Here is a 14,634-nt window from a genome sequence, read left to right as displayed (position 1 = left end):
GGATGTTCTTTTAAATTAAAAATTAACGTTACACTATTTTAAATATTCCTTATCCATCATGTTCTTCAAGACAAAACAGTCGGTCACTTGCACAGAGATTAGAAAAAACACCGAACATAATATTAAACATAAGCACTTCCCATTCTTAAAAACAAGATACAAGGTGTATCTTGCCACCCAGAGTGTGGGACAACCCAATCAGATGGGCGGCATACAAATAATATAATTTGTTGTTGTTGTACTGAGAATAGAACCACTGAAATTAATAAGTACATTAAATTTCAATGGGTCTACCAATAGAACTTAGCTGGCTACAACCCACCATTTTGAGGCACTGAAAAATAATAACAATACAGTGATTGAGTACCAAGTAACTGAAGTTTGTGAAATATGGTATAGGATACCTTAAAGCAGCGGTTTTCAACCAGTGTGCCATGGCACCCTGGGGTGCCTTGAAAGAAGGTGAGATGTGCCACAGGCAATACTGGCCTCAGTCCCGCTTTCCTCCCCTCCCTCCTCTGATGTCCTCTCATGTGTCTGCCTCCAAGGGCTTTCACAGCTGTTTGTTGCAGCAGCCCTGGCTACAAGCTCCTCAGGCGAATGGTGTGTCTCAGGGACTGGTCAGGGGGTGCTGGTTGCCCGGAGCTGAGGAAGCCTTGGAGCAAGCAGGCGAGGGAGCTCAGCCAGCCAGTCCGCCAGGTCCTTGCTGTTGGGAATGGACAGACAAGTGGGAGGCCTGGCAGACAGGCACGGTTCTGCCTTTCTTGTGCTTGCTGTGTGCAAGGCCTGCCTAGGAGCCTGAGTGTCTGGTTCTGAAAGGGTGCCTTTCCACCACACAGACCCAGCAGCACGCGCTGCTGCTATTGCTGCCTCCCAAAGTGAGTAAGGTGCTGGCCTCATGTTCACCTCTGACCAGGCTCCGTTGGGCCACCAAGGCTGGGGGCATCCTCTTCCCAGGCCCCTGTGAGGCAGTGTGAGGAGGCACCTCTCTTTGGGGCAGGGGGGGGGGGAGCTCAGAGACCAGGGTTGGCAGTAGTGACTGCCTGGAGGACTTCCAAGGACAGGTAAGAGGAGGTTGAGGAAACACTCCACAAGGGAGGGTGTTCTAAAAAGGGTAAGAGGCTGCCAGTTCTGTGAGAAAGGGGTGACATAACTGGGCTCCAGAGCCCCACAGGGGTGCAGTAGAAAAATGGAGTTGGTTAAGGGAGCTGTGGACTCAAAAAGGTTGAAAACCTCTGTCTTAAAATTTCAAAGTTATCAGTGAACGGTCCCCTACCAGTATTACATTAAATTTTCTAAGCATTTCAGGAATTCATACATCTATTATATATTCTGCACAGTATATGGCCACTGAATTAATGTTTCATAGAATCATAGAATTGTAGAGCTGGAAGGGACCCCAAGGGTCATTTAGTCCAACCCCAGCAATGCTGGACTCTCAACTAAATCATACATGACAGATGGCCAACCAACCTCTGCATAAAAGCCTCCAAGGAAGCAGACTCCACCACCTCTCGTGGGAGTCTGTTCTACTGTTTTATCTTCTGGAAACCACCTCCTCCTCTGTTGAATTTACATTGTTCTCTTCTGTTTGGAACAGTTTACATACATTATCATTGCAATTGCTTCATCTGTTTTCATAATTTTGCATTTTATTGTTGTAACCCATCCTGGGACCTTACAATGAAGGGTACATAGGAAATCATAAAGATAAATAAAAATATGTGGGCTTCTCAGAAATTCAACAGTCTGACTCAAGCATGAAAATCATGTCGAGTAAAGAGGAAGGTGAGCCAACAATGGTGCTGGAATGATAACAAAAGACCCTGTAGGGGCTGGTTGCCATGATGATGTCCCTTGTTGTGTACCCTTTAAACCCTTTCCCATATGAAGCTTCCTGTGTCATGATTCCCCTGGATGCATCAAGTTCAGAAGCTTACATCTGCTTCAAATGTTTCAAAACCATGCTAGACTGCAACACACACTTGTTAAAAATCACTGTATTTTGCAGTTACTCAGCAAACCTTTCGAGGCTTGAAAGTTTACACAATTACATGGTACAAGATTAAATACCTTTTTTAAAAAAGTCATTTAAAAAAATGGAAGTTTAGCTCTCTTGTCAGTTACAGACATTCTTCCAGTTTTTATATAGCTCACAAACTCCTTCGAACTATTTACATACAACATTTACCATTTTTAATTGACTTGTTGACAAGAATCTTGTTGCCAATATGGCATAGCATCATAATTTGTTTAGCCATCTGAGCAAATATTTCCAGAAATCAAGTTTCAGAAGCCTAATGAAAATTATAAATGTATACCCCAATTTTGAGCTACAAACTCTGCCCACTCAGCAACATTCAATTATACACACTTTATCTTTGTATTCTTTTGGATAACATTATATAAAAGTGGTGCAAACAGCAAAGAACAAATCCAACTACTAGTAGCTTACCTGCAACATCATATTTTCCAAACATAACAGTTTTTAGTGCTGTTCCCTGGGAGCAAAATGAATGGGTCATCCATGCAACTTGCTCATATATTAAACTATGAACTATGTATAAAGAATCCAAATGACATGAAAAATGTGAGAAAATATAAGAAAACAGGAGACCAAAAACTTTTAGAATATAGGAAGAAAACAAATCCTCTCAGGAAGTTAAAAAAGAAAGGAGGACTTTAAGTCTCAAAACAGGCAACTGTAGAAATACATTACAAAATAAAGTATGTCCATCATGCTGTATTTACTCGAATCTAATGATCACCTTTTTTTGCCAAATGACGTTGCGAAAATTAAGGTGTACATTAGATTCTATGGCACATTTACATACGCCAGCCAATACTTTTTCGGTTTCAAGGTTCTGAAAATTGAGGTGTGCATTAGATTCAATGGCTTATTAGATTCAAGTAAATAAGTGATCACCTTCTTCAAGAAAAAGATTTCTATTCCACATTGTGACGATTCAGTCGAGGCATTTTAACATTTATTCAGGCAATGTAAATGGAATAGAAATTTATTTGCCTCAGAAATGTATACAATGCACTTCAGTTTACTGTTCCAATAAATGTCTGCATCATTTTGAGGCTTTGCCTCCTTTTGGGGACTTGCATGCCTCTCAATGCTGTCCCTTCCTCTTCCTGCCCAAAGATTTCCCTACACACCGCTTATTTACGGTAATATAAAAGATGGGAAACCAAAGTAATAATAAAACCATGAACTACATTTAAACCATCTCCTTGATTGTATTCCCGTCATAATGAATTACAGCAACAAAATCCCAGGGCATTTAACAAGCAGAAGGAACACTTTCCATTTTAATGAGCCTATGCTTCTACAATGTCTCTGTACAATACAAATGTTTAACCATGATTTCCCAAAATAACCTGAGTTAGAAAATAGTAAGCTTGTGCAAAAAGTATCATTCCAAGAGAACTAAAGGGCAATAGGTTGAATATCCTGAAAAAGGCAAATCAAACAAGTAGTTCAAATGAGAAATAAATATGACTGAAAACTCCAGGGAGCACTGCAGTGAATCAACACGGCAACAACAATGACTGAAAGTGTTTGCCCAGTCTACACGGACAGCACCTCCAGGGATGTTTTTAAACTAGGAGACAAGTATATTAACAAGGAAAACAGGGAGAAAGACTGTTCAGAATAATAATCAAAACCTATTTTCACAATAACCATTCCATATTTACTTATTGTGTTCACAAGACTGCTGTCTTATGAGGACACTCATCCTTTATCAGATAGATTCTCCATTAAGAAAATCTACCATATTTGAAGTGGCATCGGTAGCCAAATGAAAGAAAAGTTTATGCATGTTTCTTGTTGAGATTGATTGCAAAGAAGTCTCCATGTTTGGTATCAAAAAGTGATATTAATAAAAAAAAAGATTCCAAGTCAATGTTTTCCTTAGCCACATATTTATCTGCAAAGAATAGCTTGGTCCAGACATGCAGAACTATAAGATGGAAATGGGAATGGCAGAACACACCATCTCACTTCAGACGATGGAATGAGTCACATTTTTAAAAACTCTCTGGTGTGGGAAAAAAGTGTGCTCATCCAGTGCAACAAGAACAAGGCGGAACTAGAATCTTTCTCCATGGTGTGCTACTATTACTTGCAAATGTAGCTATGTAATTTGCTACTCACTTAGAGCTGGTAATAATCGTTTCCGAAGATCACCTGAAAGTTCAAGGTGAACCTGCCCAAGCAACTATTGCTGCCCTATGCTACTCTGCCCCAAGCAGGTAAATAGTGAAATGCTACAATGGTTGTATTTATTCCCTCAACTCTACCTAGATAAGACCTTTTGCTTGTTAAGAAGGCTAGACCAGTGTTTCCCAACCACTGTTCCGCGGCACACTAGTGTGCCGCGAGATGTTGCCTGGTGTGCCGCGGGAAAAATTAAAAAATTTGAAAGATAGCTTCATATCCAGAGAGGCGGCCTTCAGGCGAGTTTTAATTTTAATTTTCCTTCTCCCACTTAATGCCCCACGCTCGCCCGAGCAGCTTGCAGTCCTCGGTAACCACGGCGACCCGAGGGAGGGGAGGGAACAGGGAAGTCGAGGGCGGCGGCGAGCCGCGATAACGTCAGTGGGCCGCGCCGCCTCGCCCTGGCACGGTGTGAGAGCCCCGGCTAGTGGCGCGAGCTTCGGAATAAGTGGGATCCGCGTGCGCGAGACCGAGATCGCGGGTAAGGAGCTCAGCCCTGGGCAGGAGGAAGCGGGGCCGCGCGTGCGGGCCACATCCCCACAGAGAGCGAGCCTCCCCCGGCCCACCACTCCGGGCAGGTCCACTCGCATGAGGGGGCGGCGATGGCGACGGCCGGCAGCTTGCCTGCAATGCCATCCCTCGAGCAGGCGAGGAGCCCGGAGGCTACCAGATGCGAGTCCTCTTTCCCACCCTGCTCGGGAGTCCAGAGCACTTGGTCGCATTCAGGATCTAGAGTGGGGAAGCGGGGCTTGTGTCTGGGCTGGACACATTGGGCTGACTGTGCTGCTCGACCTGCGGGGAGAAATCAGGGTGGGAGTCACGACCGTGAGGCAGGGCTGCCAAGTGTGGCAGAAGAGGACACGGCCGTCGCACCTGTCCTTAGGTAGGAGCTTCTTCCGTGTCGACCTGCTGCCCTAAAGTCTTGGCTTTTTGGCGGTTGGCACAGAAGGAAGGCAAGGGGGAGGGGGAAAAATTGAAACTTACACTTTCGTGCGTCCCTCCCGGCGTGACGCTGCGCGCTGACGTCACGGGGCTGTAATGGTGGTGTGCCTCGAGATTTTTTTCATGAAACAAGTGTGCCTTTGCCCAAAAAAGGTTGGGAAACACTGGGCTAGACAACAGAGCACTAGGACTGCATCAGCAGCAGTACTGCATTTCCCAGCTCCACAATTAACAGAAAAGTACTATGCAATATAGGAAACGACCATACACTTAGTCAAAGCAGCCCAGTATTATCTAGGCCCGTGATTCCCTAACACTTTCCCCTCTATGAACCGTTTGAAAATTAGACTCTTGAAGGGCCAGTTAATGATTTCCCACCCACCCCACCCCCGCGTGCCTATTGTAGCTATTGTAATGCACTAGGCGAAATGATGTGTGACTTCTATTTGCATTTTAACTGCTTCTTTTATTTCTTATCCAACACTGATTACAAGTTGAAGTCCACAGAATTCACAGGCACACTGTGGAACACCAGAATGATGTTTGTGGACCACAGTTTGTGAACCCCTGGTCTAGACCGACAATGGCTCTCCAGGGTTTCTAGCAGGAATTTCTCTTAGCCCTACCTGGAGTTGCCAGGGATTGAACCTTCTTGCAAAGAAAATGTTCTACTTCTGAGCTGCAGCCCTTCCCATTTTATGAAGTGGCTACATGTGTCCTATCTCTTCTGTTCTTAAGGCAGAGAGCAACCACAATGCGGTGCCGCTTTTACCAACAAGATGTAGCAGATGACCAACCACTCCTGAAACCTAACCGCAAAACTGCACAAAAATATACGTATCTGACAAAGGATTTCAAGATTTCCCCTTCTTTGCGCATATACACATGAATGTTTCCACACACAGCACACTTCACTGGGCACAAGAGTTAAAGAATCGTCTTGCATTTTCAGTACAGTGGTACCTCGGGTTACATACACTTCAGGTTACATACGCTTCAGGTTCAGACTCCGCTAACCTAGAAATAGTACCTTGGGTTAAGAACTTTGCTTCAGGATGAGAACAGAAATTGCATGGCGGTGGCGCGGCAGCAGCGGGAGGCCCCATTAGCTAAAGTGATGCTTCAGGTTAAGAACAGTTTCAGGTTAAGAACGGACCTCCGGAACGAATTAAGTACATAACCAGAGGTACCACTGTATTTATTTGGCACCCAAAATCACACCTTTAGAATCTAAATGGTCATCTGCTCCTTCCAGGACTTTTGTGTTAAAAAAGCTCCTATTGCATTTCCATCTAGGGTTCACTATCCTCAGCCAAACAAATCAGCTCTTGCAAAGAATGTAACGATTTCTGTACAAGGTCCCTACTTCTGCATTTGAAACAAGAATCCCTGGCGTGACCAAAAACTGGACAAACTGAGAATCAATGATAACTCTTCATACCATTTCTTATCACACTGGTTATGGAGGCTTAATCTGCACACAGCATAAGATTGTTAATCTCAGGGTTGTGGGTTTGAGCCCCATATTGGGCAAGAGAGTCCTGCATTGCAGAGGATTGGAATAAATGACCCTTGGGGTACCTTCCAACTCTACAGTTCTATAATCCCAAAATGTAGTTACACATCCAGAAATCAACTTACAGTGTTCAACTTCTGAGACAATGCAAAGGAGTAGCACAGTCATTAAATTTTATTATCGTGTTTTGTCCATTCTGCTTTTATGCAGTAAGTTATATTAAAATGATGTTTTGTTATGTTAAAAGAATTGCTGATTCTTCATCCCAGGAGTATTTCCACTCTACCAACACCCTGCTTTGCCACAAATCACAATTCCTGCATGTTTTTCTACATATCAGCTGCACAGTGCAAACCCTTTGAATTGGTGGTAGCCCAGAAATAGCTGGCAAGAATAATCATCTATTAAAAACACACTGCACTCTCAAACTTTGGTGTCAACAATTCAATGTACCAAAGAGTGAACCAAGAATTCAATTTAATACATTGTTAGGCAAGAGTCTCAAACAGGAAAACAGTTGACATTTCAAAAAAAAATTGCAACTGAACTTTTACTTTTACCCTTTAATTCCTTGCTCACAAGGAACTGTGAAACATACGACTTTATGACAGAAGTGCATAAAGCATTTGTTAATTAAGTGTGCTTTCTCATAAGGAAACTATACATCATCCAATATGATGGTGGTATAATTCTATACAGCATCAGTTATTTACACACTATAAAGTCTGAAACATACATATGTAAGAGTCAGGTGTACCAGATCAAGGTATACATACATATATAACCCATAGGTGCAGATCAGTTAAGCACAGCAAACTTTCGCAACAAATACAGCAAGGGAAGGTCAAGTCACCCATCCTCTTGCCCAGCAGTGCCCTTCCACAAACTTTGAGGCAGCAATAGCTATGTGGGCTAATTTCCAACTTTTGTTTCGAGTTGTACCACTACAGGCTGCAGGTATAGGGGCTGTCGTGAGCTGAAAGCACCTCCATACACAATGTTCCCCCCTCCTCCACCCCACCAAAGACAAAAAAACAAACACACCTTCACAGAGTGAACTAGATCAGTGGTTCCCAATTAGCTAATTACTATTTTTCAAAATCCAAGCCATGGGAAAATTTGACAACTCTATGGTAGCTACCTCTGCAAGGCAATTTTTTGAACAAAATGTGGAGCAGCCCCTAATAAGCAAACGATTTTAGGTACGCTAAAAAAAAAAAAGACGATAAAATTTGTGATATTACCATGCAAAAATTTATTTAAGGGAGAAGCAAGGAATGGAGTTGCAGACCCCCGGGATAGGTGCTGTGGACCCCCAGGGGTCCCTAGACCCCTAATTGGGAACAGTGATTCAATAATCATAAGGTGATGGTGGTTTTCTTGCTAACCACAGACAGCCTTTAAGGCTGTCACTTTCTGTTTGGGTAGTGCACTGCAATAGCTTTGAACAGAACACGTGTGCTACTTTTAAATTGCCTACACCCAGCGTTCGAAACTCCCATTATTCGAGGCTTGTTCTGTGACAGGGAAATCATTAGCATGAGCCGTTTCTGAGCTCTGGGCGCAGTACAGCACCTGAGATTTCTGCTTAAAACTGCAGAGTGGAAGGAAAGGAGGACCTTTTTCTGCCTCCCCACTTCCAGCTGCTCTCCGAAGACTGGAGAAGAGGCCCTCTTAAGAATACAGTGGTACCTCGGGTTAAGTACTTAATTCGTTCCGGAGGTCCGTTCTTAACCTGAAACTGTTCTTCACCTGAAGCACCACTTTACCTAATGGGGCCTCCTGCTGCCGCCATGTGATTTCTGTTCTCATTCTGAAGCAAAGTTCTTAACCCAAGGTACTGTTTCTGGGTTAGTGGAGTCTGTAACCTGAAGCGTATGTAACCCGAGGTACCACTGTATTAGGGAGGACCAGACCATGTGCAAAATCAACGTAACGTTTTAGCTGCTGTTCATTCATTTACAGCTTTGTATTCTTGCTAAGACAATAAAAAAGCACACCGTGGAGCCCATAACCTAGGTTTAAGGTGCCACAGGGCTCCTAGCTTTCCCATCTCGGTCTCAACCCTGGCATTCCAGTTTGCTTCTGAGGTACAGTAATAGAGCTTCAGGTCTCGAAGCTGTTCAGACACTCCAATGCCTACGGCGTTCATGGTTGGGGGGGGGGCGGGACAGGGGTGTGTTATGGCTAGGCGACCCCGCTTTTCAACATCCCCAGCCAAACCTTGCAACGTAGTCACTCGTCGCGATTGGGAACCACTGAACTGGATGCAAGGGAGGAAGAAGTCGTCAGGTTTCTGCACACCAGACACCCCACCCCCCACCCCGGTGACACTATGGGTCCATTTGTGTAACCCCCGCTTGCAGAGGCTCCACGCGGGCGGGTGCGCACTTATGCACCTCCGCACACGCATATGCAGAATGAAGGCGCCCTGAATACACGTGTGCGCGCGCGTTCAGACGTTCCCCACGCTCCCTACTACTCACATGGGCGCCAAGGTCTTGCTGAGCCACGATTTCAGCGCCTCGAAGTTTTCTATGATCATTCTCGCCACCATCCAGAGCCGGACCGAGCCCCGCCTCCTCAGGCAGCGGTGACGAGGGCTTGGCGGCGAGGGCCCCGGGCCTGAGGGGACGCCGAGAGAGAGGCCCGAGCCAAGGAAAGGGGTAACGGCAGGTGGGCAAGCAGCCTCCCCGGCCCTGACTCTGACCCCGGAATGCTTATGCGGACGCGGCCCCAGCTAAAGCCTCTCTCCTTTCTTTCTTATTTCCACCCACCCCCCTTTTCCCGCCCCTTCCCTTCCTTTCCTCGTCTTCTTTCCGCGCAAGGAACAACTAAGATGGCGGCGGGGAAGCGTCGCGAGGCTTGCGGAAACCTCGCGAGGGGGCGCAACGCACGGGGAAAGCGGGAGGCGGGAGAGCGAGCTAGCGCGCAGGCGCACGGCTGGGAGCGGCGTCACTAGCAGGAGGAGGCTGCGCGCGCATCCCCGGCTGGTTTGAAGGGCCGGGATCTTCTTCAAAAGGGGGGGGGCGTGGCCGGTCTGAAGGCTATGCAATCCTATACAACCTTCAGAAGACATCTGAAGGCAGCCCTGTAGAGGGAAGTTTTTTAGTGTTTTATTTTTATTATGTTTCTTATATGCTGAAAGCTGCCCAGAGTGGCTGCAGCAACCCAGCTACACAGCTGCAAATAAAACGTTTTAAATGTGTTTTAAAGTGCAGTATACAAATGTGATGCTAGATGGCGACAGTAAGCTCTGCAAAATGCAACGTGTTTTTCAAAACTTTTTTTTTAAAAAAAAAACAAAACATTTTTACAGCGTTTTTTTATGTGTGTGTAGATTCCACCCCAGTCTTGGGAGGGTGGGGAATAAATACTAAAATTATTATTATTATTATTATTGAATAAGATGTACCTATTTTCATTGGAGAAATGTTGGAGGGTTTGGAATTTCCGCCCTCTATATAAATGTGCTTGTGTGCCTGAAATGAGCCCGTTCTGCCACAATGTGCTTGCCTTTCCATGTTCTGCAAGACTCTTTTGCGTCTGGCATATGACTATGCTGTGCCTTTGGAACGTGTCCTGATGCCTTGTGCTTCTTTTTTCCTCTTGCTCACCCCAGTTACTTGGCAGTAAGTACTGCCAAACCCTGCAGGAATCACTTTCAAGATGCACATCGTTGAATTGTTAGGAGCACAATCTTTTCAGTGCTCATCTATGCTTCTTTATTGTTAACTTAAGTAAAGGTAAAGGACCCCATTTCCAAATAGTGCAACACGTTAGTATGTCAGCTGCAGTCTGTAGGTGTGTCTCACGAATGCTCCTTCCGGGGCTGGAAAGGGGTTAGTTTAACCTCTGGTTTGCTAGTAAATCACTGATGTTGGGAAAGATTGAGGGCACAAGGAGAAGGGGACGACAGGTAGGACGAGATGGTTGGACAGTGTTCTCGAAGCTAACAGCATGAGTTTGACCAAACTGGGGGAGGCAGCGGAAGACAGGAGTGCCTGGCATGCTCTGGTCCATGGGGTCACGAAGAGTCGGACACGACTAAATAACTAAACAACAACAACACTGCATCGCAAAATGATGCAAGTCTTAAAAAAGCATATCAGCAACATGAAAAGTTTGCAAAGCTCTTACTATACCACAAACTCAGCGCTCAGTCGCTAAAGTGGATTGGAAACTCTATTCACAAATATTCACTGGGGAAACAGCTATTTTGCCCATTTTTGCCTACCCTAACACTGAATATAGCAGGCTGTGGGGAGTGTATTAAAGTGTATCTCGCCGCCATTAAGTGGGTTTGAATATACCAATATGGAATAACAAACTGTATTAGTGATGTAATTACAAAATGAAGAATTAACTTCATGATTTAGCTGGACTCGGGGCTGGAGGAACAGCAGCACTTGTAACTCTCCATGCTTTATGATAGAACATTTTCATGCTGGATGTAGTGTTGTATAACCGTAGCTGCATTCCTGTTCATGTTTTATGAGATATATGTGGCCTATCACATGTAAAGCATCCTGAGAATGCTAGTCTTGTCCGATGATTCAATAAATCTTGGGTATGAGGGCCCAAGACTGTATGGCATATGCAATTTGTGGCTGCTAATTTAAAAGGAAAGGAAGGGACTGTTTTGAGGATAGAGGTTTTTGGCCTTCTTTAGCATTCCCCATTTGGCTATTTCTGTATTCCAAGTGCCTCCAAGCAGCTAACTGCTTCCGTGTTCATGGGAGTATCAATTATGGTCATCAATACTGTATAATAAATATTATAAATAGTTTTGTCCTCCTCCTGAACACAGCAGAAATAGAAATGAATTCCGTCATGTGACTACAGCAGTCAAATGTGAAGCCATTAAAATCCTGTAGTGTGACAAATCCTCTGAGGATTTAAGCCGTAAAATGCTACATACCGCGAATGGACCTGAACTGAGGATCTCAGGCTGAAATTCTCCATGTTCCTGGAATGCATCAATATCCTTAGCAACACGGGGACTCTTGGCTGTTAAACAATTGTTTGTAGAATGGAATGACCGTGCATGGAACTTGGTGACATCGGGATGAGCCTGTCAAGCCCATGGCTGTTGTGCGAAAAATGAGATTTGACACTACGGTCTGTGGGCCTGATTTTGTGTGCCCATGAAGTATGGAAATTGACACAAGGGGAATTTCACCATCTGGCGTAGGAAACAGGCAGAATGGATCTCAGGTACTGCATCTTCCCTCATTCGAATAGCTCGTTTTTTAACAGAGGAGGAGAATAGTGCACCCCCGGAGTAAAAACAGCAGGCGTCCGGGGAAAACACTGCAATGTAAGAATATCAATGTGTTGTACATATACATGGAGTTAGAAAGCAGTTGTCTTTTTGTAAGATGGGAATGTGGGGGGAAATGAACGAGAAAATCCAAATGGAAATCTCAATATTTCAGGTTCAAGACTGGAGGGGAAACGGTTAATTCCAAATATCGGAATGTTGATATTGGCATTCTGGGTAGGTGTTTTTTTTGGGGGGGGGGACCGTCGGAAATCCTGTTCCTAGAAAATGGACCTCCACAGCAATGTTCATATACTTACATAAAATAAGAATGTACACATCTGAACATTTCTAACTTTAAAAAATGCTTCGGTTTGACAAATTTCACCTCCGCTTCTTGTTGCAACTTAGAGTCGGCAAAAGGAAACTCGACAATGTAAGCCTACTGTCTTCTGCGCTTGCTTCATGCGGACTAGTGTCTTAGTTGGGTATCATGTTTGGAGGTGGCATGGCTTCCCACAGTTATCTGACTGGCCACTTTGAAAACAGGATGCTGGGCTTTTGGTCCGATCCGCTGGGCTCATCTCTATGTTCTTGTGCTCCCTGTTCCCCACCTGTTCGCTTGCTTGTGACACCGTAGCTCTCAAAGTGGCAAGGACACTGCCACTACAATCCTGCGTGTGTCCGTTCAGAAGTCCCAGGTAAGTGGTTGGATTGGAGTTACGAATCGGAAAATCCTCCATTCAAATCTTGCCCCTTCCATGAACTCATGAGGTGGCTTTAGGCAAGGGACGGCTTTGCCTCAGTTCTCCGTCAGTACTATGGGCACTAACTATTTTTCAGAAGGGTTGAGAACGTGAGGCGTCACATGCTCCAAGGAGACCACAAGGCCTGTCACGGCAGCGGGAAGGTCCGAGGGCCCCCGCTGCAAAGATAATTTTCAATATGGTGAAAAGGAGACTGTTTTCTTTTTCTTTTTTTGTAAGATATTTATTAAAGTTTCACAAATTATATAATCAAACACAACAATACAAACAAGAAAAAACAAATCCTTATTTTCTTAAAACTTACTTCACCAACCTCCTCATACCTCCCCTTTCTGCATTCCAATTTCAAATATTTAGTTCAGCAAATCCTCCCCTTAATTTTGTCTAATTGTTAACCTTTCTTTTCTTTTAACTTAATCTTTATAGCTGTAATCCACTTACTAAAGCCGCATCATTTTAACACTCATTAATTTTACAATGTTTCTTAAGATAGTTCTTAAATTTCTTCCAATCTTCTTCCGCCGTCTCTTTTCCCTGGTCTCGGATTCTGCCAGTCATTTCTGCCAATCCCATATAGTCTATCACCTTCATCTACCATTCTTCCAAGGTGGGTAGGTCTTGTGTCTTCCAATACTTTGCGATAAGTATTCTTGCTGCTGTTGTAGCATACATAAAGAATGTTCTGTCTTTCTTTGGCACCAATTGGCCGACAATGCCCAGGAGACTGTTTTCTTGCCACTTAGCCTTGTTTGAATAAGCGGGTATAGTTTCAACCAGGGTGGACTTTGGTTTTTCAGCGGCTCCCTGTGCGAGCCCAAAATTTGCTGCTCCCTCTCCGCCTCTCTCTCTGTTCTGCGCATGCACCATGTCCTAACTGCAGCACCCTGGCGTGGAGAAACCAGTCACGCTGCCCTAAATCTGACTCTGTTTCTATACCATAAAAAGGTAAAGGGACCCCTGACCATTAGGTCCAGTTGTGACTGACTCTGGGGTTGCGGCGCTCATTTCGTTTTATTGGCCAAGGGAGCCGGCGTACAGCTTCTGGGTCATGTGGCCAGCATGACTAAGGCACTTCTGGTGAACCAGAGCAGTGCATGGAAACGCCATTTACCTTCCCGCCGAAGCGGTACCTATTTATCTACTTGCACTTTGACGTGCTTTCAAACTTCTAGGTTGGCAGGAGCAGGGACCGAGCAACAGGAGCTCACCCCGTCATGGGGATTCAAGCCGCCGACCTTCTGATCGGCAAGTCCTAGGCTCTGTGTTTTAACCCACAGCGCCACCCGTGTCCCACCTGATGTGCTTACACAGTAGTTAAACACTGCGCTTTTCTTCCAGGAAGAAAAGAGTGCCGCTTACTAACCATGATGTTGTTACAGGAAGCGCCACGCTTTTAACCACTGTTTTCTTTTTCTAGGGGGAAAATGGGTGCTGGTACTGCTTACCCTTGAATACCTCCAGAAAAAAGTACTGGTTAATTGGCTATTTGTGCCACATTTCAAAGTGCATTTCCTCATTCCTTTTCTAACCCCAAAGTGACCTCTCTCGTTTCCTTTACAAGTGGATTTGTTGGGCCAGAACAATACAGCATTTTAGTTCTCTTTAATTGCACAAACCTGAATTTCTGGTAAGGGATTGATTCCCTGCTGTAAAACAACTGGCAGTCTGGCAGTGACCAGAGTTTATTTTATTTCCTTCTTCTGTGGTCCCACCAGAGGGAGCTCAAACATTGTTTCTTCTTCTGCTTAAGTGGCTGCCCTATATGTTTGCTTTAACAATTCCCATATTTCTCCCATATTGATACACATATTTATCCCATAATGATACACAGTTCAGAGGTATGCAAGAAAGGAAAACTCTTCTTTTTAAAAACTCTAAATCTTTCCAAATGTGTACGTGATACAGCAACCTTAACAAA

General features: G+C 44.6%; 2 protein-coding genes across 5 annotated transcripts in view; one reads left to right on the top strand and one right to left on the bottom strand.

Moving 5' to 3' along the window:
* RBM26 (RNA binding motif protein 26) overlaps positions 1–11,692 on the bottom strand; it is a 47,560-nt gene extending 35,868 nt beyond the window's left edge. For 2 of the 3 annotated variants that reach the window (XM_083501144.1, XM_083501146.1), the window contains exon 1: positions 9,173–9,646. In XM_083501144.1, coding sequence (XP_083357270.1) covers positions 9,173–9,243 — 71 coding nt within the window. In that variant the 5' untranslated portion in view covers positions 9,244–9,646. Of the gene's footprint in view, positions 1–9,172; positions 9,647–11,607 lie in introns of those variants that run through there. The other variant, XM_083501145.1, reaches the window with a different exon arrangement.
* NDFIP2 (Nedd4 family interacting protein 2) overlaps positions 11,517–14,634 on the top strand; it is a 60,054-nt gene continuing 56,936 nt past the window's right edge. The window contains exon 1 of one of the 2 annotated variants that reach the window (XM_083501372.1): positions 11,517–11,903. In XM_083501372.1, coding sequence (XP_083357498.1) covers positions 11,841–11,903 — 63 coding nt within the window. In that variant the 5' untranslated portion in view covers positions 11,517–11,840. The remainder of the gene's footprint in view (positions 11,904–14,634) is intronic. The other variant, XM_083501370.1, reaches the window with a different exon arrangement.

Source organism: Podarcis liolepis, assembly GCF_965112155.1.
Source record: "Podarcis liolepis genome assembly, chromosome: 4".
NCBI classification, from domain to species: domain Eukaryota; kingdom Metazoa; phylum Chordata; class Lepidosauria; order Squamata; family Lacertidae; genus Podarcis; species Podarcis liolepis.
This window is presented reverse-complemented; position numbering and strand designations above follow the sequence as displayed.